A 22,692-nucleotide genomic window follows, 5' to 3' on the forward strand; every position below is an offset into this window, starting at 1 on the left:
ACAAAATATTGATTCGATTTAGAGTGCAACATGCTGTGCAACAAAAAAAAAATCTAACCACAATGTTTGCTTGCCTAAATCTAATTGCAGCAGCTCCTAACTTACAAGTTAACCAATGGTTTACCCAAAGTTAACCATTGGTTACCCAACACCCAAAAAATTACATACATCAAGAGATATTCTCATAAGCATTTCTTCAAACACTAAGAGTGCAGGCTGTGCAACACTAAAAAAATAGCATCTGCTCATTTCTAAATTTCTAAATCAAAGTAAATTGCTAAAATATCAAAACAAAAATCTCAAAAAAACTCCAAAAATTATACAAAAAGCTCCACAATTCCCTCTAACAAAAAAATTAAATACAGGTGTATGTGGCTTTTCACTCTCTTACTCGCCTCATCTATAGTCCATCAACAGTTCTCCATCCTCGTCGTGGTACCTGCAAAATTATTATCGGGCTTGTGTCGGAGGCGGGCTTACAACGGCGGCAGCGGTAGGCTTGTGATTTTCTGAAAACAGCGAGAAGGCGATCTTGAAGGTGGCTTCTTTAGTGGTTGTCGCTTGGCAGTGATGGCAGAGAGATTGCGTCGGAGATTGCAGCTTGGGTGATTATGTTAGGGTTGCAGTGGATGTTTCTATTTTTATTTGAAGAATAAAAGACAAGATGGCATTTATCAAAAACAGAAAGTATAAAAATCAAAAAAAGTAGAAGGAAAATGTAAATAGCTAAATGGAAACTTGGCAGCGTACTATTCTAATTACTTTGGGTAATGAAGGTATTATGTCTAATTAACTTTTTAAATTACACTTTCGAGTCCTACAACCCCTTTTTTCATTTATTCGTACAATTTACAGATATTGCATTCAATAGGATCTACTACATATTACAACTAGTAACTTTGCTTAAGTTATGCAATGGGTTCATCAAACCAACATTAATGTACAAAGGCAGAGCCCTCAGGACTTATTTTTTCTTTTTTTGCATATGCAAACAAAGATTAACAGTGAACTTTCAAGTGTGCTCTAACCTGTAATTAAAAAGAAACTTTGGAAGATTTAATATGAAACTAAAACCGATACGACCCGTCTTTGTGTCAGTTTGTCCCATCAAGCACTGGCAAGGATTCAAGCAGAATATCAGCTGCATATTCCAATTCTTGTTCTGAGATGATCAATGGAGGTACCAGCCTAATAACATTTCCTTTGCCTGCAGTTAATATTAAAAGACCCGAGTTTCGACAAGCATCTACGAGAGGTGAAGCGGGTACGTCCAATTCTACCCCTACTATAAGCCCCAAACCTCGTACTTCTCGCACATGAGAATTTCCTCCAAGTTTCTGAATTAAAATGTCTTTGAAGTACTGACCTTTCTCTGAGACACTAGCCAAGAAACTGGGTTGTGATATTTTGTCTAAAACCGCAATGGCAGCGCTACAAACAAGAGGTCCGCCAGCAAAAGTGCTCCCGTGTTCTCCGTACTTCATCGCAGCAGCAACTTTTTCTTTCATTAAAACAGCTCCTATGGGAAGCCCTCCTGCAAGCGGCTTTGCTATAGTCATTATATCTGGGATGACGCCGTACATTTCGTGCGCCCAAAGATAACCGGTTCTTCCCAACCCACATTGAACCTGCCAACATAATTTTTGTTAACATGCTTCTTAATTGAACTATGAATCGCTATAATCAAATACTGAAACACAAGAATGTATTAAACGAACTAAAACAAAAATTATTTTCTGTACGACAACAAAGAATGCGGTTAATCACAGCTTCGAGAATACAGAAGCTTTCAAACAGCCTGCCATGCTTCCCCCTTCCCTATTAACTAATATCAATCAGACCATCTGATTCAGATGTATGTTTAAACCCTATGTTGCATGAAAACACCTATGTTGAAACAGGAAACACTGAAACGGAAAACTGAGAATATTTCAAATTCTTAAACAGAAAAAGATGAAATAGGGTGTGTTATCACTGACAACCGCAAGCATCATTTTCATTACACTTTTCAATTAAATACAGACTTCATGCAGCCTGGAATTCCGACAAAGCTCTTTCGCAATAAAGATCATATACATACAACAGACATCAAGCTGTATAGACACATGAGTAGAATAAGTCATACACACCATATGCACCAATTTCAAATTTGATTCAAGAGAAGTTTTTCATGCTGTTAATAAAAATATTACTGGCTTAGTGCCTGCTTCCTACCCCATTTAAAGAAATTCAAATATATCCTGTTTCTTTTCCCCTGTATTTTGCATATTTCAAGTTTCATCCAAGTATATGGTAACAACTTTGTGTACATTAAATGTTAAGTGTTTAAACTCCATTCAAATTCAATTGGAAAAAAAATTACTAATCACCAGAAAACTGATCAATGTCTCCATGTTTCTTCTTACAAGGCTCGTAGACACTGTCTAACTATGAAATGTATACTACGGCATTCACCTTGAAATTGCTGATAGAATTTCACTAGCACTCATGCTATTTTATACAGAATGATGCTTATCGGATACACTATACCTTATTATCCTGATAATCTTTAGAAATCAAAAAGCATATGCAAACTTTAGGTTAGTGGCAGCACCATAGGAGCCAATAGAGGAAGGCATCATAAACAGAGTTTTATAGTTGTCAAATCAAATCTATTTACCACAAATCATTTGTGTAAGAACTAGAAAACTATTCTTGGAAAAGTATAAGACATATACCTCATCGTAAACCAGAAGACACCCGACATCATCACAAGCACTACGCAAGGATTTCAAAAACTCCTTAGTAGCAGCATAAATACCACCTTCACCCTGAATAGGTTCAATAAAAACAGCAGCAAATTTCCCACTTTTTATCAATTCATTCGCAGCTTGAATATTACCATATTCCACGAAAGTAACTCCAGGCATAACAGGCTCAAAAGGGGAACGATAATGCTCTTTACTAGTCAAAGCAACGGCGCCCATTGACCTTCCATGGAAACTATTAGTAAACGAAATAAATGCTGTTGCAGGCTGTTCTAAATCAGGATTCAAAACCCTTTGAAACTTTCTTGCAAACTTGATTGCACCTTCATTAGCTTCTGTTCCAGAGTTCGTAAAGAACACTCGATCAGCAAATGAGGATTCCACTAATCGGTTTGCAAGCTCTACCTATGCAATCAACAAATCCATATACTAAACAACTAAGTTATATAATATCTAAATAATCAAATATTTCAAATTGGTCCGTTACAGAAGGAATCAAGGTTTCATAGTAACTATAACATTTTTTTTAAAAAAAAAGGGTTATTTGCATATTAAATCAAGGAAAGGGAAATTTGTGTGCTTCACCTGAGGAATTGAATAATAAGCATTACTGACATGAGTGAGCAAATGGGCTTGCTCTGTAACAGCTTTAAGCCAATCAGGATCGCCGTGGCCGAGGGCGTTGACAGCTATACCGGCAGTGCAGTCCAAGTACTCTCGACCCTCAGGATCATACAATTTACAGCCTTTGCCACTGGCTATAACAAGTGGGTTTCTGGCATAAGTACCAACCAGAACCTTTGCCTCCATTTCAATCACTTCCTTGCTTTTCAAATTCAGATTCTTGATCGAATCGGGTGGCTTCACGTCTATGTTAAGACAGGCGCGTGGAGTAAAAGAAGAACGGTGATCCACCGCCGCCACCGGAGTCGGAGAAAGAGAGATGGGGCGGTTGAGAAAGAAGTGGGTGGAGCTCATTTTTGTCTAGGATGATAAAAAAAATTGAAGAAAGTTGAAGTGTTTGATTGATTTAAGTGTTAGGGTTAGGGTTTAAGATTCTTTGAATTTGATGGTATTGGAAGAGTGAGTTGGGTTCGTTACGCTTCAAAAAGGGAAATATGCTACAAATGGCGGGGTTTTGATTTAGTCATTTATTGTTCTTTTGTCCAAGGATGCAAATTCTTCTCTCTTTTTCCTCTCATACTTGGTCAAATTTCACAATTATGCAAGTCTCACGTTTGGTCATTTTATTTTAATTTTAAAAAAAATATTTTCGAAATTTGAAATTTTGAAATTTATAATGTTTTTTTCACCAAATCTTAGGTGAGTAAAAACCGAACCAAACCGAACCGAACGGAATTTGTTTTTTGGTTCAGTTTTTTGGGGAAAACAGTTCGGTTCTGATTTTGAAAACTTTGGAATTAGGTTAACGGTTCGGTTTCGAAAGTTGTAAAATCGAAATAGCTGAAAAACCGACTGAGCCGAACGTTTCAAGAAAAATAAGGATTTGTTTGACTTTATATCTAAATCTCGGGACTTTTTTGTTATTTTACCAAAAAATTTAAGATTTTTGTTTAATTTTTAAAATAAATCCAAATCGACCAAAAAATATCGGTAAAACAAAAAGTTCGGTGTTTGGTGAAAGAAATTCCGGTTCGATCTAAGATTAGGGAAAGTTCGGCACCCTCGTTTCGGTCGATTCGGAACCGAACCGACTGATGTTCGCCCCTACCTAATCTATATTAGTTAGCGGGAATTCCAGAAGATTAGTAGTTATTATATTAACAATTTTTAAACCAGACAAACACGGCCTGTTTTCAATTTTTGATCATTTCGACCCTTTCGTTTTCAATTCGACAAAGTATCTCAGAAATTGTGGGATTGTATTCCTTTATGATCTCAGGGATTCACCAGTGCTTGATTTACCATCTTTACAAAATCATCATATGTTAAGTTGTTAACTGATATCAAATGATAGTACAGGGACAAAGTAACTTAATCTACAAATTTTATTTCAATAAATAAATAGGGTTATTGACAGCATTTATTTACATTACAATTTACAATCAACCGTTTACAACAAATCACAGAGATGGATGAAAGATTAAACTAAAGAATAAGGTTTTTAGTACAGTACAGAGCTCAATACATCCATGACAAATCTTGCCGGAATGACACGGATCTTGCAGCTCCTTGAACACCCCTTTCAGAAATTTGAGGACAATCTTCAACCGTCAAGAATTCCAATTTGTACGATCCGATAAGAGGTTTTAACCCGACATCTGTAACTCCCAAACACTTCCGTAACCGTAAAATGCACAACCGAGGAAACTGACCTACAAACTGTAACCCCTCGTCGCTGATTTCTTGGCATTTGACAAGCTCCAAGCTTTCAAGATACATAGCAGAACAAAGAGCTTCCATCCCATTGTCACCGAAGGAATACACATGATCGAGCGCAAGTTCCCTAATCGGGCACATCTGAATCAACGAGAGTATTCCATTTAAGGTAAACGATGAAAATGAAGGAAACTCTCCATCGGAAAAAGATATCCGAACAGATTCAAGCATCGGACAATTCTGAGCTATTGCTTTGAGGCTTTCATCTGTTAATCTCAAAGGGTTGTTCAGCAGAAGCGGCAACGATAAATCAGAGGGTACTCGGACGGAAATTGAACGAAGATTTCGCGATGTTTTCGCGAAGCCTATGATATCACAGTCTCTCAACCCGACACACATATCTAAGTGAATCTTTTCCAAATTCTTGCACTTTCCTAATATACAAGCAAGTCCTCTCCCCGGACTGATGATACAATTTACTAAACTAAGTTCCAACAAAGATTCACACGGCACCAATTGATTTTGCCATCGATCCACAGCTAATCGATCATAAACCTTCATATATCTATAATTAGCATCTACCTCGAACTGTAATCTTTTTAGCATTCGCCAGCTACATCCTAGCTTTATCAAGTCACCCTCTCCAATAACTCTACAATTCTTAATCGACAGGTCCTCAAGTGTCTCAAGTTTTCCAAGATACTCCAGCCATTCAACACTCGTAACATTGATACATCGGTTAAGGTGGAGAATCGTCAGATTTTTGCAACCCACAACGAGAGATAATATACCACAACCGGTGATTCTTGGAGTAAAATTCAACACCAACCCTGAAAGCTTGGAGCAAGAAGCCAAGTAACGAAGCCCCACATCGGTTATGAACGTACAATAGCATAGTGCAAGATCGGACAAAGACGGGCAGTTATTAGCAAGAACAAAAAGTCCGTAATCATCTAACTGCTTTCCTAACTTCGACATCCAACCCGAGTAAGTTATTTCTACTTTTACTAAATTTGGAAATCGATTGCAAAGGGAAGTAAGAGCTTGGTTAGCCGGGTCTAATCCGCAACCAAATCGAAGAGATAGTCTCTGTTCGTTATCTAATTCGTATAAACGCTTACATACTAATGAAGCAGCATTTCTATCTACAGTTTTGTTGACTCTGCTCAAAATCTCCCAAACCAACTGATCTGGTAAATTATCCATTGCAAGAGGATCTAATTCTTATAACCTAGAAATACAAAATGTCAAGAATTGACCTAAAAATTGATTTTGAGGAAGCAATTGACACAGAATAAATTGATTTCAAGGACATAATTGAAGAGAAAAACTATGATTAAAAATTATCTAACCAAGTAATTTGAAAATATTAAAATTATAAGAATCATGCATATATGGAAGGCATAAATTTACAGAAATAATAACCAAAAGAAGGGGAATTTACCAGCAAATGAACGAGAAAACGAGAGATTCATGAACCTTGATGTTGGGTCCAGCAGTAGCTCAAGAGGGGGGGTGAATTGAGACTTTAAAACTTTTCTGCTAAAATATGATAAGCTACGGAGTTAGCTTAAGCAGATAGAGTTTTAGTCAGGCCAAGCTAATCAAATATGAGAGATTTGATAGCTTCCAAGAGATCAACTAAAGAGCTATAGAATAAGCTTAAGTTGATAAGTCCAAGCAAAGATAAGTTGTTCAAATATTGAGGATTTGACAGACAAGTAAGATCAACTTCTAAGCTATTAACTCAGCTTGAGTTGATGCACATTAGTAAAGATAAGCTAATCAAATATGAATGATTTGTGAGCTTATCAATACAAGAGATAAAGCTAAGTAAACAGAAATTAGATTAGTTTGAGAAATGCTTTTAAAAGTTCTTTAGAAAATCTCTTTTGAAAAACAGTTTATGGTAAAGCTAATTAAATCAGAAATGAAAGCATAAAGCTGAGACACCGGATTTTTATAGTGGTTCGGCAACCCTGCCTACATCCACTCCTTAGGGATCCCCATCCCTAAGTATTTCACTCTTCAATCTCTATTGCGGGCTAGAGATAAAGCCAATAAGAATACAACCCTAGTTCTACCCAGAAGCTAGTCTGTAACTTACACGCTGATTTGTTAGCTTCAGCAAACTATTTCCCTTTGAGATTACAAACCTAGTTCTACCCAGAAGCTAGTCTATAACTCAGCTGATTTGTTAGCTTCAGCAAACTATTTCCCTTTGAGATTACAAACCTAGTTCTACCCAGAAGCTAGTCTATAACTCACAAGAGATTACATATATATATTTGGTGGTGTAATACTCTCACTCAAAACTAACCCTAGTTTCTTTGAGAGGGATGACCAATTTGAAGCACAATGTTGGTGGTGATGGATTTTCTCTCTTGATGCTCCACACTTGATAAATGGTTGATGGAGAGGTATATATAGTCTCCAAGAATCTTCTATAATTAGGGCTGAGTCATGTGCCTTGATTCTTATCCATAAATGCAAGGTGTGCAAGATGCCAAATGGAGGAGCCTCTTGCCAGCCGAGCTAATCAGACCAGGTTGGGAACATCTTGTTTGGTAGTGACCTGGCAGCCTGATTTTGTAGTACAAGGTACACTGTCACAGTCTGATCTTGTCTGCTGAGCTGGTAAACCTCAAGCTAATTCCGAAAATGCCCTCCAACTATTTACTTGTATTTCAAGATAGAATAATCATGAACCTTCTAGAACATGGGCCTTGCAACACTTGGACAAACAAAATTAGTGGGCTTTAGTTATCATCAAAACTAAGGATTATGGATAAAGGCCTTTAGCCAACAATCTCCCCCTTTTTGATGATGACAAAACCTTTCCAAAGACAAGTGTTAAATAATTCTAGAAGGTAAATCAATCAACAGGTTAAGTTTTATTTAGCAAGCTCCCCCTGAGTATATGACATATATAAGAAGCTAAAAGATCAAGCTAAATAAAACCGTTGAGAAGAATATGATATCAATCATAAGAGCATGGCAAACAAAGGATTACTTACTACTCCCCCTTTTTGTCCATCATCCAAAAAGGACATTTAATGCTGAGTAGATAGCTTGTCAGATTCTGATGCTTCCTTGACAGGAGGAAGAGTGACATCATGCTGAGTTGATGTAGCTCCAGGCTGGATCTGATAGATTAGCTTGACAAAGTCCTCCTTTATTTTTCCCAAACTCACTTGATGCCTTGCACTATTTCTCAAAGTCTGTAGAGGGTTCTTTAACTTCATTTCCATCATGTTCTCCCACGTCAGGTGTCTTTTCATTTGAAGATCCTTTAGAGTAGACTTGATAATTTTCTGCACTCCTTTCTCAGACTGATCACTTAGCTTGGCAGAGCTTTGCAGCTTAGATTTTTCAAAAGCTAGTTTTTTCATGATTTTAGTCTGTCTCTTTTTCAGAGGCTTGCCATTTGAAAAGCTAGCAGCTTGCTTGCTAGAAACTTTATTAATTTCTTTCTTGCTATTCTCAGAGCTATTTGACTTCTCTGAATCAGTTTCTTCACTTTCCACTATCTTTTATCTCTTCACTCTTTTCATAGCCTAATGGCTTGTGGATTCCAGTCCATGCTTTTTAGTCCGAGTGAGAAATAGCTTGGACACATAGTCACCCTTATTTGTCAAAACCGAGCTTTGAACGAGGATATGGGTTTTGAGAGATAGATAGATTTGGCCCATGAGAGAGACTTAGAAAATCGACCCATTAGTCTGCTCAGTTAGCTCGTGCTGCCTGTATAGCTTGGAAGATCTTGTAGCTCGAGATTCATATTAGCTTGCCAAAGTCTTATCTTGCTACCCTAATAGCTTCCCATCTTCTTAGCTTTATCAAACCTGCAATCTAAGATAAAACTAAAACAAAAGAGAAATTAAAAAGCTCAAAAAATGAAGTCATTAAGTGTCAGTATTGTGGAGCTAAGTCCCTCAAGAGCTAATCTGTATTAGCTCGAGTTCACCTCTTATTTTGCAAAACTGATCCTCTGGTAATGGCTTGGTGAATATATCAGCTAGTTGATATTCAGTAGAAACGAAGATTAGCTTGATATCTCCATCTTGAACATGATCTCAGATGAGGTGGTGTCTAATCTCAATGTTTTTAGTTCTTGAGTATGGCACGAGATTCTAGGAGAGATTTATGGCACTGGTGTTGTCACAAAGAATAGGTATGAACTTTAGCTTCACCTCATAATCCTCAAGCTGCTGTTTTATCCATATAATTTTAGCTACATAGCTTTCAGCAGCTATTTATTCAGCTTCAGTAGTTGACAAGCTAACAACGCTTTGCTTTTTGTTATGCCAAGAGACTAAGGCATTTCCCAAGAATTGACAAGCTCCTGAAGTGCTTTTTCTATCAAGTTGGCAACCTTTCTCATCAGAGTATAGCCTGGTGGTTGTGCTCATTGGTGTCCTACTTCCTTTAGCTTCTGTCATTTGGAACTTCTTGAGTAGCTCTCTGATGCATTTAGTTTGACAGATAAAGAGCCCATCTTGGCATTGCTTAATTTGAAGACCCAAGAAGAAGGTGAGTTTCCCATCATGCTCATTTCAAATTCATTCTTCATTAGCTCGGCAAACTGAGTGCATAGGCTGGCCTGAGTAGCTCCAAACACAATGTCATCCACATAGACTTGGACAATGATGACCTCCTTCTTATGTCTTTAGTGAATAGGGTGGTATCCACTTTTTCTTTTATGAAGCTATTTTCAAGAAGGAATTTGCTTAGCCTGTTGTACTAGGCTCTGAGAGCCTGTTTTAGCTCATACAGAGCTTTAGTCAGCTTGAAGACATGGTCAGGCTTCACATACACTTCTTCCTCCAGATAACCATTGAGGAAAGCACTCTTTACATCCACTTGGAATAGCTTGAAATTTTTATGGCATGCAAATGCACATAATATCTGAATAGCTTCAAGCTTTGCAACCGGGGCAAAAGTTCCATCAAAGTCTATTCCTTCAGCCTGATTGTAACCTTTAGCTACCAATCTTGCTTTGTTTCTGACCACATTTCCATCTTCATCAAGTTTGTTCCTAAACACCCACTTAGTTCCAATGATAGACTGATTCTTTGGTTTAGGAACCAATTGCCAGACTTTGTTTCTCTCGAATTGATTTAGCTCCTCCTGCATAGCTTTCCAGAGCTCATAAGGAGTCTTTTTCAGAATAGATCTTACCGAAGCTCTGTTTTGAATATAACAGGCTGTGCTAATAGCTTCGGCCCAGAAGTATTTGGGTAGCTTGGCTTCATTGATCATGGTTCGAGCCATTTCTTGAAGGGTTCTGTTCTTTCTCTCAACCACTCCATTTTTGCTGGGGAGTTCTAGGTGCTGAGAAGTTGTGAGTGATTCCATTATCGTTGCAAAACTCCTCAAATAGCTTATTTTCAAATTCCCTTCCATGGTCACTTTGAACGGTGGAAATCTTTAGCCCTTGTTGATTTTGAATTCTTTTGCAGAGATTTGAGAATTTCTCAAAGGCTTCATCTTTGTGAGCAAGAAAAAGAACCCAAGTGAGTCTTGAATAATCATCCACAATCACAAAGGCGTAAGACTTACCTCCCAAGCTAGTTGGAGTGATTGGACCAAATAGGTCAAGGTGAAGTAGCTCCAGAGGTCTACTAGAGTTTAGCTGTCCTTTAGATTTGAAGGATGATCTGGTTTGCTTCCCCTTTTGACATGCATCACAAATGGAATCTTTTTCGAATTTTAGGCTGGGCAGTCCTTCCACAAGCTGATAGATGGATAATTTGCTGATTAGCTTCATACTTGCATGGCCTAATCGTCTGTGCCATAGCCAACAATTTTCTTCAATGGTAGCGAGACATAGATCAGACTCATTAAGTTTCTCTAGATCAATGAGATATATGTTGTCTACTCTATCTCCAATGATTAGAGTTTGGTTGCTAGACAAGTCTTGAACTTCGCATTTGTTAGGTTCAAAAATCACTCTTCTGTTTTTGTCACATAGCTGGCTGACACTGAGTAGGTTGAATTGTAACCCGCTGACCAGAGATACATCTTCGATAGGATGATTAGTCCCAATAGTTCCTGAACCGATAATTTTAGCTTGACTGTTGTCTCCAAAGCTAACTGATCCTCTTCCATTTAGTTTGAGCTGGGTGAACTTGGATTTGTCACCCGTCATATGCCTAGAGCATGCACTGTCCACGTACCAGTTGTCATGTGCCTTTTTGCTCCTTAGGCAAACCTGAAAAGATCAGTTAGTTTTAGGTACCCAAGCTAAATTGGGTCCTGATGGGTTAGCTTTGACATATAAGTTGTTCCGAGTCTGATTACCTTGAGTGGCTTTCTTTTTGAAATTGCAAAATTTATCCGAGTGGCCTTTTCGGTTACAGTAAAAGCAAGATTCTTTAGTGACAAAAGGTTGCGCTTGATAGTTAGATCGAGATGGGCCAACCATGGCTTTCACAAACTGAGTAGCTTTGGGTTCTTGAATTTTTAAAGAATCATACCCAATGCCAGCTTTGCTTTTAGATAAGCGCATATCAGTAGTTCCAAGGAGCATGTCAAGATTGGATCTACCTTTTGTGAAAGTCTCAAGATCTCGAGTTAAGCCAACGATTTTGATTTTCAGATTTTCATTGAGTCTAGCAAACATTTTCTTAACATTGTTTGAAACTTCAAGTTCAGTTTGGAGAAATCTGATTTGGGATTTAGAGTGTCTAAGCTCTTCAATCAGATCGCTCGAAGGCTGAGTGAGATTAGCTTCAAGCTGATCAACATCAGTCTTAAGCTGATTAGTTTGATTAGCGCTAGCATGGTCAGGCTGGCTAGTCAAATTATCAGCTTCTGCGATCTTGTATTTTCCTTTTAGATTTAGATATTTTAAAGAAACCTTGGTGTATTCTTTGAAAAGAGCATTATATAAATCTTGAAGATCAAGAGAGCTAATGTCAAGAGTTTTTACCTCATGATCAATTTCTGAACTGTCAGCTTCTGAACATTGATTAGGTTGAGATCCTTCAGCATTGTCTTGGGGATCACACTCTTCTCCTATTTTGGCCATTAAGCAAACAATGGCATTTCCTGGTGTTTCTTCTTCTGAGCTGGATGCTTCACTGTCACTCCATGTGGCTTTCATAGCTCTATCAAATCTTTCTTTCCGATATCTTTTCTTTAGCTTTGGGCAGTTAGCTTTGAAATGATCCGGGCTGTTACATTCAAAGCAGTTAGCTTCCAGTGTTTCCTTCTTAGCTTCAGGTCTGGGATTGTATGATTTCTTTAAGTCATTCCTGTATCTTCTTCCACCTTTCTTGTACATCTTCTGAAACTTTCGAGTCATGAGAGCTATTTCTTCTTCTGAGTTATCTGAATCACTCTCTTGATTGACAGTGTTTAGAGCTAGATCAGTTTTCTTCTTTTTATCGAAGACTGATTCTTTCCCTTTCTTAATTAGCTCGTGAGTGAACAGCGAACCCATTAGCTCGTCCAGGGAGTAATCTTTTAGATTTCTTGCTTCAAAGATGGCATCTACCTTGCTGTCCCATTTATCGGTAAGAGATCTTAGAACCTTTTTCACAAGTTCTTCTTCTCTTATGTTTTCCCCGAGACTCTTCATTCCATTTACAATATTTGAAAGGCGAGTGCTTAGCTCCTGAATAGATTCATTAGGTTGCATCTGGAACAGCTCATACTGTCTCTTTAGCATGTTGATTTTGGATTCTTTAACCTCATCCGTTCCTTCAAAGGTGGTTTCTAGTTTCTCCCATGCATCTTTTGCTGTTGAGAAGCCTCGGATTCGATTGTATTCAAAAGCGTCAAGAGAGAAATGAATCATGTTGATAGCTTTGGCATTAAGCTGAACAGTTTTCCAATCTTTTTCGTTGTATTCTTCTTCAGTTTTGGCTCTTCGGGTTCCATTGGATTCAGTGAGCATTGGTGATGATACTCCTTTTAGGATGACTCTCCAACATTCAATATCATAGGCCTGCACAAAAATTTTCATTCTATTTTTCCACCAATCATAGTTAGATCCATTAAAAAGAGGAGGTCTAGAAACCGAACTGCCTTCTGGTAGGCCAGAAGCACCCATAACACATGTTGAGCAAGTAGCCATTAGGATCTCTTTGGTAAGCTAATATATTTAGCTTGAACAAGCAAAGCCTGCTCTGATACCAATTGTTGGGTCCAGCAGTAGCTCAAGAGGGGGGGTGAATTGAGACTTTAAAACTTTTCTGCTAAAATATGATAAGCTACGGAGTTAGCTTAAGCAGATAGAGTTTTAGTCAGGCCAAGCTAATCAAATATGAGAGATTTGATAGCTTCCAAGAGATCAACTAAAGAGCTATAGAATAAGCTTAAGTTGATAAGTCCAAGCAAAGATAAGTTGTTCAAATATTGAGGATTTGACAGACAAGTAAGATCAACTTCTAAGCTATTAACTCAGCTTGAGTTGATGCACATTAGTAAAGATAAGCTAATCAAATATGAATGATTTGTGAGCTTATCAATACAAGAGATAAAGCTAAGTAAACAGAAATTAGATTAGTTTGAGAAATGCTTTTAAAAGTTCTTTAGAAAATCTCTTTTGAAAAACAGTTTATGGTAAAGCTAATTAAATCAGAAATGAAAGCATAAAGCTGAGACACCGGATTTTTATAGTGGTTCGGCAACCCTGCCTACATCCACTCCTTAGGGATCCCCATCCCTAAGTATTTCACTCTTCAATCTCTATTGCGGGCTAGAGATAAAGCCAATAAGAATACAACCCTAGTTCTACCCAGAAGCTAGTCTGTAACTTACACGCTGATTTGTTAGCTTCAGCAAACTATTTCCCTTTGAGATTACAAACCTAGTTCTACCCAGAAGCTAGTCTATAACTCAGCTGATTTGTTAGCTTCAGCAAACTATTTCCCTTTGAGATTACAAACCTAGTTCTACCCAGAAGCTAGTCTATAACTCACAAGAGATTACATATATATATTTGGTGGTGTAATACTCTCACTCAAAACTAACCCTAGTTTCTTTGAGAGGGATGACCAATTTGAAGCACAATGTTGGTGGTGATGGATTTTCTCTCTTGATGCTCCACACTTGATAAATGGTTGATGGAGAGGTATATATAGTCTCCAAGAATCTTCTATAATTAGGGCTGAGTCATGTGCCTTGATTCTTATCCATAAATGCAAGGTGTGCAAGATGCCAAATGGAGGAGCCTCTTGCCAGCCGAGCTAATCAGACCAGGTTGGGAACATCTTGTTTGGTAGTGACCTGGCAGCCTGATTTTGTAGTACAAGGTACACTGTCACAGTCTGATCTTGTCTGCTGAGCTGGTAAACCTCAAGCTAATTCCGAAAATGCCCTCCAACTATTTACTTGTATTTCAAGATAGAATAATCATGAACCTTCTAGAACATGGGCCTTGCAACACTTGGACAAACAAAATTAGTGGGCTTTAGTTATCATCAAAACTAAGGATTATGGATAAAGGCCTTTAGCCAACACTTGAAATAATTAAATATAAAATTGACGATGAGAAGGATATTGCCATGTTCCGTGTGTTTGTGAGAGTCTGTTTATTAATGGGATAATTATAAATTTGGCATCTCAACTTATTCAACAATGATAGTTAGGCATTTGAACAAATAACTATACTAATTTGATGACTAGTTATAAATGAGAAATAAGTGTTTTCAGCAAGTCATATTTTAAGTAGGCGATTACGAAATTGATAGATTTTGATTAAAAAAAATTACCCCTTTAGTTTTGTATCAAATTTAAACAACTCATAATATTTTGATGATAAAATGTAAAATTTTAAATTTAATTATGTATTTTATCTAAAGTGAGCATAAGAAAACAACTCATTTATCAGAAAAAAAACTCTCTCCATATAATATAATCATATATAAATCTTTATTGTAATTATAGATGTATAATTTTTAGAAAATATTGTTATTTCATTGAGATTAGATTAAAATTATTATTTTTTTCTTAAATATTTTAAAAACTTTTGTGACTTTTATGTAGCTAACAATATTCATTCGGATGTAAAAGTTTCGAATTCAAAATTTGAGACACATAAAAAGAAGGCCTAATTATCTGAAACTACTCAGACTTTTTGATTTATGGCATTTTACCCCCATTGTACTCATTTATTCAAATTAAAGTGGAAAAAAGTTCAAATATGTCATTCATATTATTGTAAATTGTTCCAATTTGTAATTTTACCACTAAAAATTACAAATATGAAAAGCATCTTTGAATTTTTTTCCGCTCACATTCAAACAAATGGTTACAAATAAAACTGAAAATTGAGAAATGAGTTAAATTTAACGATTTTAAAAATTTGGCCATAAACGAAAAAGAGACAGAAAAATGAGGCTATTTTTCAATGATTAAGCCTGGAAAAATTAAACACCATTTATGAAGAAAAAGATAGCAGCAAAAAGAGTAACATTATGAAGAAAAAGGGGCTTGTAGAAGAAATATGTTATTATAAATACCATGAAAACTGATCTGTATTTTAATCTGATAAATTTAACCAAGTCAAACCAAGTTAAATAGTAAGTAAATATTCCTACTATTACTTCCCAAACTAATAAACTTTTAGCCTTTAGGTATATATTTTATTAGAGGAGGTATTCCCACTTTCCGGCAGTGTGCCTAACCAAGCTGGTGGCAGCATACCAGTCTGCTCATGCACAGTCTGAAGCAAAGGAGGCAACATCCCGTAAACTCCAGCTATATCCTTCATCGGACCACCAACACCACCGCCACCGCCACCGCTAACCTGATCTCCGCCGTTGTTCCATATGCTAATCTTAGGCTGCAATCCCTTGATAGCATCAGCATTAATCTTGGCAACATCCTGGAATAAATTCTTATCAAGCATCATGAAGTCTCTCAGTGCACCATAGTTGCCACCAAGTTGTTTCAGAAGTGTGCCTAAGTAAATTCCCTTAGCTTCTGCTAATATTTGAATGCCTTCAGCTTCCTTTTGTTTTGCATAAACTTCTCCATTGGCGGCTTGCTGGCGAGCATATAAAGCTGCATCTGCATTAGCTTTCTGTGCTTCTGCATCTTTTTGCTTCTGGTAGAACACTGCATCAACTTCTCTTTGTTTCTTGTACAACTCCCAATTTGCCTCTTGAACCTATACATATCATCATCATCAAATAAATGGGAACATCTTTTTTCCCTTTAATAGCCTAAAACATGTAAAATTCAATCAAAGATGCATGATCACTACTAAGAAACAGTCAATTTGTGACAAAATTAGTGATGGAAATAATTAATTCGTCACAAATTGTAACGGATTATGCTTATTGAGACGGAATTTGTGACCAAAAACAATTTGTGTGACGAATTTGTGACGGAATTTTGTCACATTTTTATTATTAGGCTATTTGAATTCATGAAAGTAAGCCAAAGCAGCATAAATGAAGCAAAATACCTTAGTCTCATAATCAACAGTAGCCTTACTTAACAACTCAGCCTTGAGATTCTCAGTTCTAGCCATAGCATTCTTCCTTTCCACTTCAGTTTGCAACTCAGCTTCTCTTATAGCTACAGCCTTGGAAGACTCCACCTCAGCCAACTGAGATGCCTGAGCCCACCCTGCCTTCTTTGTTGCCAGCTCAGCATTGGCCTCTGCCACCTCAGCCTCCTTTTGGTTCTGAAATATTTTCACATCAGTCTTCACCTTAATTTCCTCCTTCTGCCCTTCTCCTTGCCTTTGAGTTGATATAATCTTTGTTTCAGCATCTATTTTTGCAGCATTTTGTGCAGTCAGCCCTTGCCTCGTCTTGGCTCCAGTTTCACCCTTCATTGTTGCCTCAGCAACATCAACCTATCACACAATTTTATGAAAATATTAATCAATCAACATAATAACATATCCAATAAAAGTTCATTTCGACCTTCCAACTTATGACAAAATATCAACAGACACAAAGTTCGTTGTTTTGAATAAAAGCACGCATAACTTGTCAATTTCGAGCCATTTTACACCTTTAATCATCAAGAATGATGTTAGATTGACGTCAGTTTAGGGTGTAACATGACCCAAAACTGACAAACTCTAATCTGTTAGCACGGATACGGATACGGAGAAACGGGACACTCGAATTTGGATACGGTGAAACGGTACTGTTATTTAAAGGTTTCCGATGTAAAAAAATGAAGTTTTGTGTCAGAAACCTCGAATGTCCAAAACATTTCAGGAACAGAACATATTGATGGAATGAAATGTCTGTACTACCTAGGTTTTATCTAAAATCGCAAATTTACTTTAAGTCATTTATTTGATGCATAACATCACCAAAATTATATCACCTATAACTTCATAGCACAGTAGTATAAATTTATTTAAGCTTGGTTACGTGAATTCTGTTACGAACATACCCTAACAATATCTAATCTAAAAGAAACTAACTTATTAATTAGAAAAATTTAAGAGAATTGAGTATATATATTGCAAAAGTCTATCAACAAATAAAAAGAACACCATATACCTTAGCTTGATTAGCAGCTTCCGTCTGGATTTTCTGACCCAAATAAGAAAAATATTCTTGGCCACGAACATCAACAAGCTGCTTAACATTAGCATTATAAATAATCAAACCAAACTGATTCAATTCCAACTGAACTTTCCCAAAAACTTCTTGTTTAAAATCTTTAGTTCCCCTAAAAATCTCTTCCATAGTCATAGAAGCAGCTAAAACACGAGTCTCCCCTTCAATTACACCCTGAACAAGCTCATTAACATGGTTCGAATTTTGATCATGTGTGGACATCAATCTGGCATAAACAATCAAACTGTCTTCACTGTCGACTCGCGGGCCGATCGTAAAAACCGCCGGTAATAAAAACGGCAGTTTCTCGGCACTCATAGCTTGAACTTCGAACGTGTAGTTAACTGGTGAAACGTCAAAACGACTGCACTTTTGCATGGGCCATATCCATGATTTCTTGGCTAATTTTATATCGTGGATTCCTGCTCCTGTTATTGCTAGATACTCTGATGGTCCTGCTATGTGCCACATATTTTTGATTTTTTGTTCTTGAGTTTGGTTTCTAGGGTTTGTGAGGAAGATGGTTAATATTGTCAGATGTGATCAAATTAGGGTTTACTTGTTTGCCATGATTATATAGATTTGTTTTTTCCTGTATTAGTGCTGGTTTGTTATGCCTCATGCAAATCTGTTTTTGCCACGTAGTATAAAAGATTCGGTGACTCAGAATCTAACGATCGGGATGTAATGTGATTGTTTTATTCTAATAAGTAAGTGCCATAGAGAATTCTATCTAGTATAGGAATGTTTTTGATTTCCCTATACTGTTTTAATGAGTGTTTATCTTAGGCCTCGCTTGGTTCCTTTTATAGTAATTCTGGGAAGTAACTTTCTGGAAAGTGTAATTTCTGGAAAGTTAACTTTTCAGAAAGTTTGATAAATGTTATTTGTTTTAATTTTTACTTTTTTGGAAAATACAAAATTAATTTTAATATAATATACTATATTTTTTACCTAAAAGACATAAATGTCCTTTGATAATTTAACTAAAATAATATAAGTATATTTTTTGAAATAAATAAAAATATTTTTATATGAATTTTAAAAGAAAAAAAAGAAAAGAATTAAGGTTAAATTAGGAAAAACCAACAAAAGTGTTAGGGAATTTCTACTTCTTTGTTGCTAGGGAAGTTAATTCCCTAGTTAAAGGGAAGTCAAACATCCAACTTCCGGGAAGTAAAATGTAAAAATTGAACCAAGCAAAAAAAATTTGCTCCTTCCCAGGAAGTACAACTTCCCTAGTCTATTTACCCCCAACCAAGTAAGGTCTTATAGTACAACAAGCTAATAAACATTTGTGATAAAAGATATTTTAATTATTAATATTTTTTTATCACTTAATTTTTCATATGGTTAACGAATTATTAGTTTTGTTGCACGAATGACATATCATAACAGTTATATTATGTAATTTTTCTAATTAATTGATTTAGTGTCACTGTTTAAGAGGAATAAAGTAAGTAGGTAAATGGTTATAAGCAGTGTTTTAGAAACCGATTGACCGTTTCGATCGGTTAAACCTAGAATCAGCCAGGTGTCCGATTTTTAAGTCTTCATAATCGAACATTTGGTCCAACCGGCTTGGACCGACATAACCAAAGAACCAGGACTGGATTGGACAGATCGGTTCAATCACACGTACATATTTTTAAATAGTATTTGAATCAAACTTAATTTTTTTATTTTTTTAAATTATTTCTTTTTTTCTTTGATAATTTTATACTAAAATTAATAGAATCAATCAAATGATGTAATATTTATTTAATTTATTTAGCATTTGTTAATATAATAATTAATTTTAATTATTAATTAAGTCAAAAGTAGCAAGTTTTTAATATCTAAGTCAAATAGACTGTTTATTTCCATTTTAATTAGAGCCAAATATAATCAGTATATGAAATTCTAATTGATTTTTGAAATTATTATAAAATTTTATTAAGAAATGATAATATATTAGGAGCTGGAAATGGTAGGTTAAAGTAAAGATCTAAAAATGTAAGGCGCCAATCTAGTTTAAGTGATATTGCGAGTTTGAACCGTACTCATTAAGCAGCCGTTTAAAACTTGAGGACATAGTATGCCTTCCATAAGAGACTTACACTGCTCGAGTAGGGATTAGTCTGAATGTGAAAGGTTTAAAAGTGTTGTTTCATAGTTGAGATCCATTCAAGAAAGCTCATGGACCCTGTATTAAAAAAAATAAAAAACTTTAACAAAAATAAAAGATAAAAAATTCATTTCCAAAATAGACATAAAATGAGAATCAACCGATGTTAAAAAAAGATATTTATTTCTGAGACTTTATATAGTTTATAAAGGTTTGATGATGAATTTATTCGGTTAGATTAGAAAAACCAAAAAGTTAAAACAAGATGAAAACAACGTGACGAGTAAAAATCCAATGCGAATGATCCCGATTTCTTATTTGAGGACTGTTCTATGTTAGCGAAGCGGTTTAGTAATATTGATTTTATTTTTATAAGTCGATCTGTGAATCAGGCGGCGCACATTTTAGCAGAAAATGCATGTTTACAGTCAGGTCATCAAATATAGTTCTCAAACTATCCTGGGTTTTTTACGTCTGTAACTGCTTCTGATTTGAGTTAATAACATCCCTTCTTTTCATAAAAAAAAGATGAAAATAAAATAAAATCTTGTTAATAGAAATAAAAGGAAAATAATGCAATTAGTAAAAGCAAGTATTTGTATTCCCTTATAACTAAATAACATATAATTTTTTTTATAAAAAATGTTATTTATCCCATCTATTCTAATCCATTTTATTGTATTATCTCACGTAACATATTTTTATTTACTCAATTTTCTATTTAAGAATGTATGCTTCAATTATTTCTTTTAAATCGATCTACTCATTTGTTGTAGGTGGTACAATAAGATGGCTTAAAATAAATGGGTTATATATTTTCCTTCAAAGGAATTTTAAGATGAAAGTGGGAAATGGTCATTTTCCCTTACACTTATGACAATGAATTTTTTCATTTGTATGGAAATTAAATTAAATTAAATTAAATTAAATAATTATTAAAAATAGTATGATTATTTAAAAAAAATTGAAAATTGAAAATATATTTTAACCTCTTTTATATAAATAAATATTATATATCTATACTATATATAAAAGCACGGATGGGGGGGGGACACGCAAATTTACTGAATAATCCTTTTCAGTTTATTACTAAATAAAGGTTTTATAGTCATTAACTAATTAGTTATTTAATTAATCACTATTATAATTAAAGTCCTAATTAGAATAGGTAGTTAAATTATCTCCAATTTAGTTTTTAGTATGTAAACAATAACTAAATTGTCTTTAAATTAGTAGGAATACCTATCTTTTAGTTTGATTGAACTACAAAATTAAAACACTGTATTTGGTCAATATATTATTATTTAAATTTCAATCTAATTATTTTTAAAGATATTTTTAATAAAATTAAGTTAATTATTTAATTATGGTTATTATAAAACTAAAATAAGCATAAATTGAGTGTGGAAAAAAATTTAATAACCGAATTTATTATATTTATTTTTACAAATTTTTTTAATTAATTTAATATTAATTATAAATAAAAAATTGATATAATTATAATAAATTTATGTACATTGACAAACTACGTTACGAGCCACGTGCATAGCACGTAATGCGAAACTAGTTAGTTAAAAAGTAATAAAAATAAAAAAATAAAACTGATTTTTATTTATAGAAGTATATATTTGGTTCAAATCGAACCGAATAAAAAAAATCTATTTTTCAAAACTGAACCAAAATTTAAAGGTTTTAAATTTTTTTCAAATCAAATCGGATCGGTCTTTTTTGGGCTACTAATCACCTATGGCACTCCAACTTAAGGTTCCCTATCACGAAACCCCCATGAACTTTAAAATCGGCCGCTAAAAACTTTACTTAATGATCAACTAAACCCTTTTTGGTCCAAAACCGCCCCAAAAAAACGCCAAAGACCCTTATTTTTTAAAAAATGCCCAAAATACCCCTTGAAAAACCAAGTCAACCCAATCCAACCAAATCTAAGTCACCCACCCAATTAAATCCAACATAATCCATCCATCCAACCAAATCATACCTAAATCACCAATACAGCCAAGTCCAAACTCACCCACTCAACCAAATCAAAACAAATCCATCCATCTAACCAAAAATTAAATAAATTATTAATTTTTTTTTTACATATTAAATAATTTTTTAAATTTTTTAATAATAAATTATTAAATCTATCCAATCAAAAATTAAATAAATATTAAATTTTCTTTTTCACATATTAAATAATTTTTTAATTTTTTTTAATAATAAAATTTTTAATCGGAGAAGACGAACGGGTGAACCGTTTGTCTTCTCCGGAAGTCCATCGGAGTGGACAGACCCACCACGGGGGTCTGCCATTGAACAGACCCACCGTCATGGTGGGTTTGTTTTTGAAGAACAGACTCACATCGTGGTGGGTTTGTTCCGTTTGGATAAGATCCACCACGAGGTGGATCTGTTCTTCAAGAACAGATCCACCCTCGTGGTGGGTTTGTTCCAAACAGAACAGACCCACAACAGACCCACCACCGTGGTGGGACTGTCCATTCCGGTGAACAGCCCACCGATGGGTCTGTTCACCGGATTAATTAATTTTAAATTTTTTAAAAAAATTAATCGGATTTTTTTTGTTATAGTGGGTGGGTGACGGTGGTCGAAAATTGTTGGCGGCGGTGGATGGCGCGTTCCGATTAAGTGGTATTATAAAATTCGGTGGATTGTTGATTTTGGTTTGATTTGGTTGAATAAATGGATTATCTTTGATTTGGTTGGATAAATGATTTTAGGTTTGGTTAGATTTAGGCTGTCATGTTTATTTGTTTTTCTTATTATTTGAAAGGTATTTTGGTCTATTTGGGCCAAAAGGTGTTTAGTTGATCATTAAGTAAAGTTTAGGGGGTTTAGCTGCTGATTTTAAAATTCAGGGGGTTTTCGTGATAAGGGATCCTAAATTGGAGTGCCATAACTGATTAATAGCCTCTCTTTTGTCGATATTAGATAA

At 35.3% G+C, this 22,692-nt stretch overlaps 4 protein-coding genes across 4 annotated transcripts; all 4 read right to left on the reverse strand.

Moving 5' to 3' along the window:
* Window positions 1-815: 815 nt before the first annotated feature.
* Window positions 816-3,897, reverse strand: LOC126682902 (acetylornithine aminotransferase, mitochondrial). Its single transcript, XM_050378667.2, has 3 exons — window positions 3,333-3,897; window positions 2,718-3,152; window positions 816-1,628 (listed from the first exon to the last, which is right to left on the reverse strand). The coding sequence occupies exons 1-3, from the start codon at window positions 3,723-3,725 to the stop codon at window positions 1,095-1,097; spliced, it is 1,362 nt and encodes a 453-aa protein (XP_050234624.1). The 5' UTR covers window positions 3,726-3,897; the 3' UTR covers window positions 816-1,094.
* Window positions 3,898-4,738: 841 nt separating this feature from the next.
* Window positions 4,739-6,318, reverse strand: LOC126683209 (F-box/LRR-repeat protein 14). Its single transcript, XM_050379053.2, has one exon. The coding sequence runs from the start codon at window positions 6,291-6,293 to the stop codon at window positions 4,890-4,892; it is 1,404 nt and encodes a 467-aa protein (XP_050235010.1). The 5' UTR covers window positions 6,294-6,318; the 3' UTR covers window positions 4,739-4,889.
* Window positions 6,319-11,310: 4,992 nt separating this feature from the next.
* Window positions 11,311-13,170, reverse strand: LOC130015514 (uncharacterized). Its single transcript, XM_056105834.1, has one exon. It carries the CDS (start codon window positions 13,168-13,170, stop codon window positions 11,311-11,313), a length of 1,860 nt encoding a protein of 619 aa, XP_055961809.1.
* A 2,422-nt stretch (window positions 13,171-15,592) lies between these two features.
* LOC126680430 (flotillin-like protein 4) lies at window positions 15,593-18,242 on the reverse strand. The gene is made up of 3 exons (XM_050375555.2): window positions 17,570-18,242; window positions 16,510-16,905; window positions 15,593-16,209 (listed from the first exon to the last, which is right to left on the reverse strand). Exons 1-3 carry the CDS (start codon window positions 18,098-18,100, stop codon window positions 15,670-15,672), a joined length of 1,467 nt encoding a protein of 488 aa, XP_050231512.1. The 5' UTR covers window positions 18,101-18,242; the 3' UTR covers window positions 15,593-15,669.
* Window positions 18,243-22,692: the final 4,450 nt, after the last annotated feature.

Source organism: Mercurialis annua, linkage group LG5 (assembly GCF_937616625.2).
Source record: "Mercurialis annua linkage group LG5, ddMerAnnu1.2, whole genome shotgun sequence".
In the NCBI taxonomy this organism is placed as follows: Eukaryota; Viridiplantae; Streptophyta; class Magnoliopsida; order Malpighiales; family Euphorbiaceae; genus Mercurialis; species Mercurialis annua.

Bases quoted from the DNA above. Each gene is read 5' to 3' on its own strand.
- LOC126680430 (XM_050375555.2), bottom strand. From the start codon at position 18,100: ATGTGGCACATAGCAGGACCATCAGAGTATCTAGCAATAACAGGAGCA. The intron at 16,906-17,569 runs GTATATGGTGTT...ATTGTGTGATAG, and splicing joins AAGCTGCTAATCAAGCTAAG to GTTGATGTTGCTGAGGCAAC. The intron at 16,210-16,509 runs GTATTTTGCTTC...TGATATGTATAG, and splicing joins CTGTTGATTATGAGACTAAG to GTTCAAGAGGCAAATTGGGA.
- LOC126682902 (XM_050378667.2), bottom strand. From the start codon at position 3,725: ATGAGCTCCACCCACTTCTTTCTCAACCGCCCCATCTCTCTTTCTCCG. The intron at 3,153-3,332 runs GTGAAGCACACA...TTGATTGCATAG, and splicing joins CTTATTATTCAATTCCTCAG to GTAGAGCTTGCAAACCGATT. The intron at 1,629-2,717 runs GTATATGTCTTA...TTATGTTGGCAG, and splicing joins GTCTTCTGGTTTACGATGAG to GTTCAATGTGGGTTGGGAAG.
- LOC126683209 (XM_050379053.2), bottom strand. From the start codon at position 6,293: ATGGATAATTTACCAGATCAGTTGGTTTGGGAGATTTTGAGCAGAGTC.
- LOC130015514 (XM_056105834.1), bottom strand. From the start codon at position 13,170: ATGGCTACTTGCTCAACATGTGTTATGGGTGCTTCTGGCCTACCAGAA.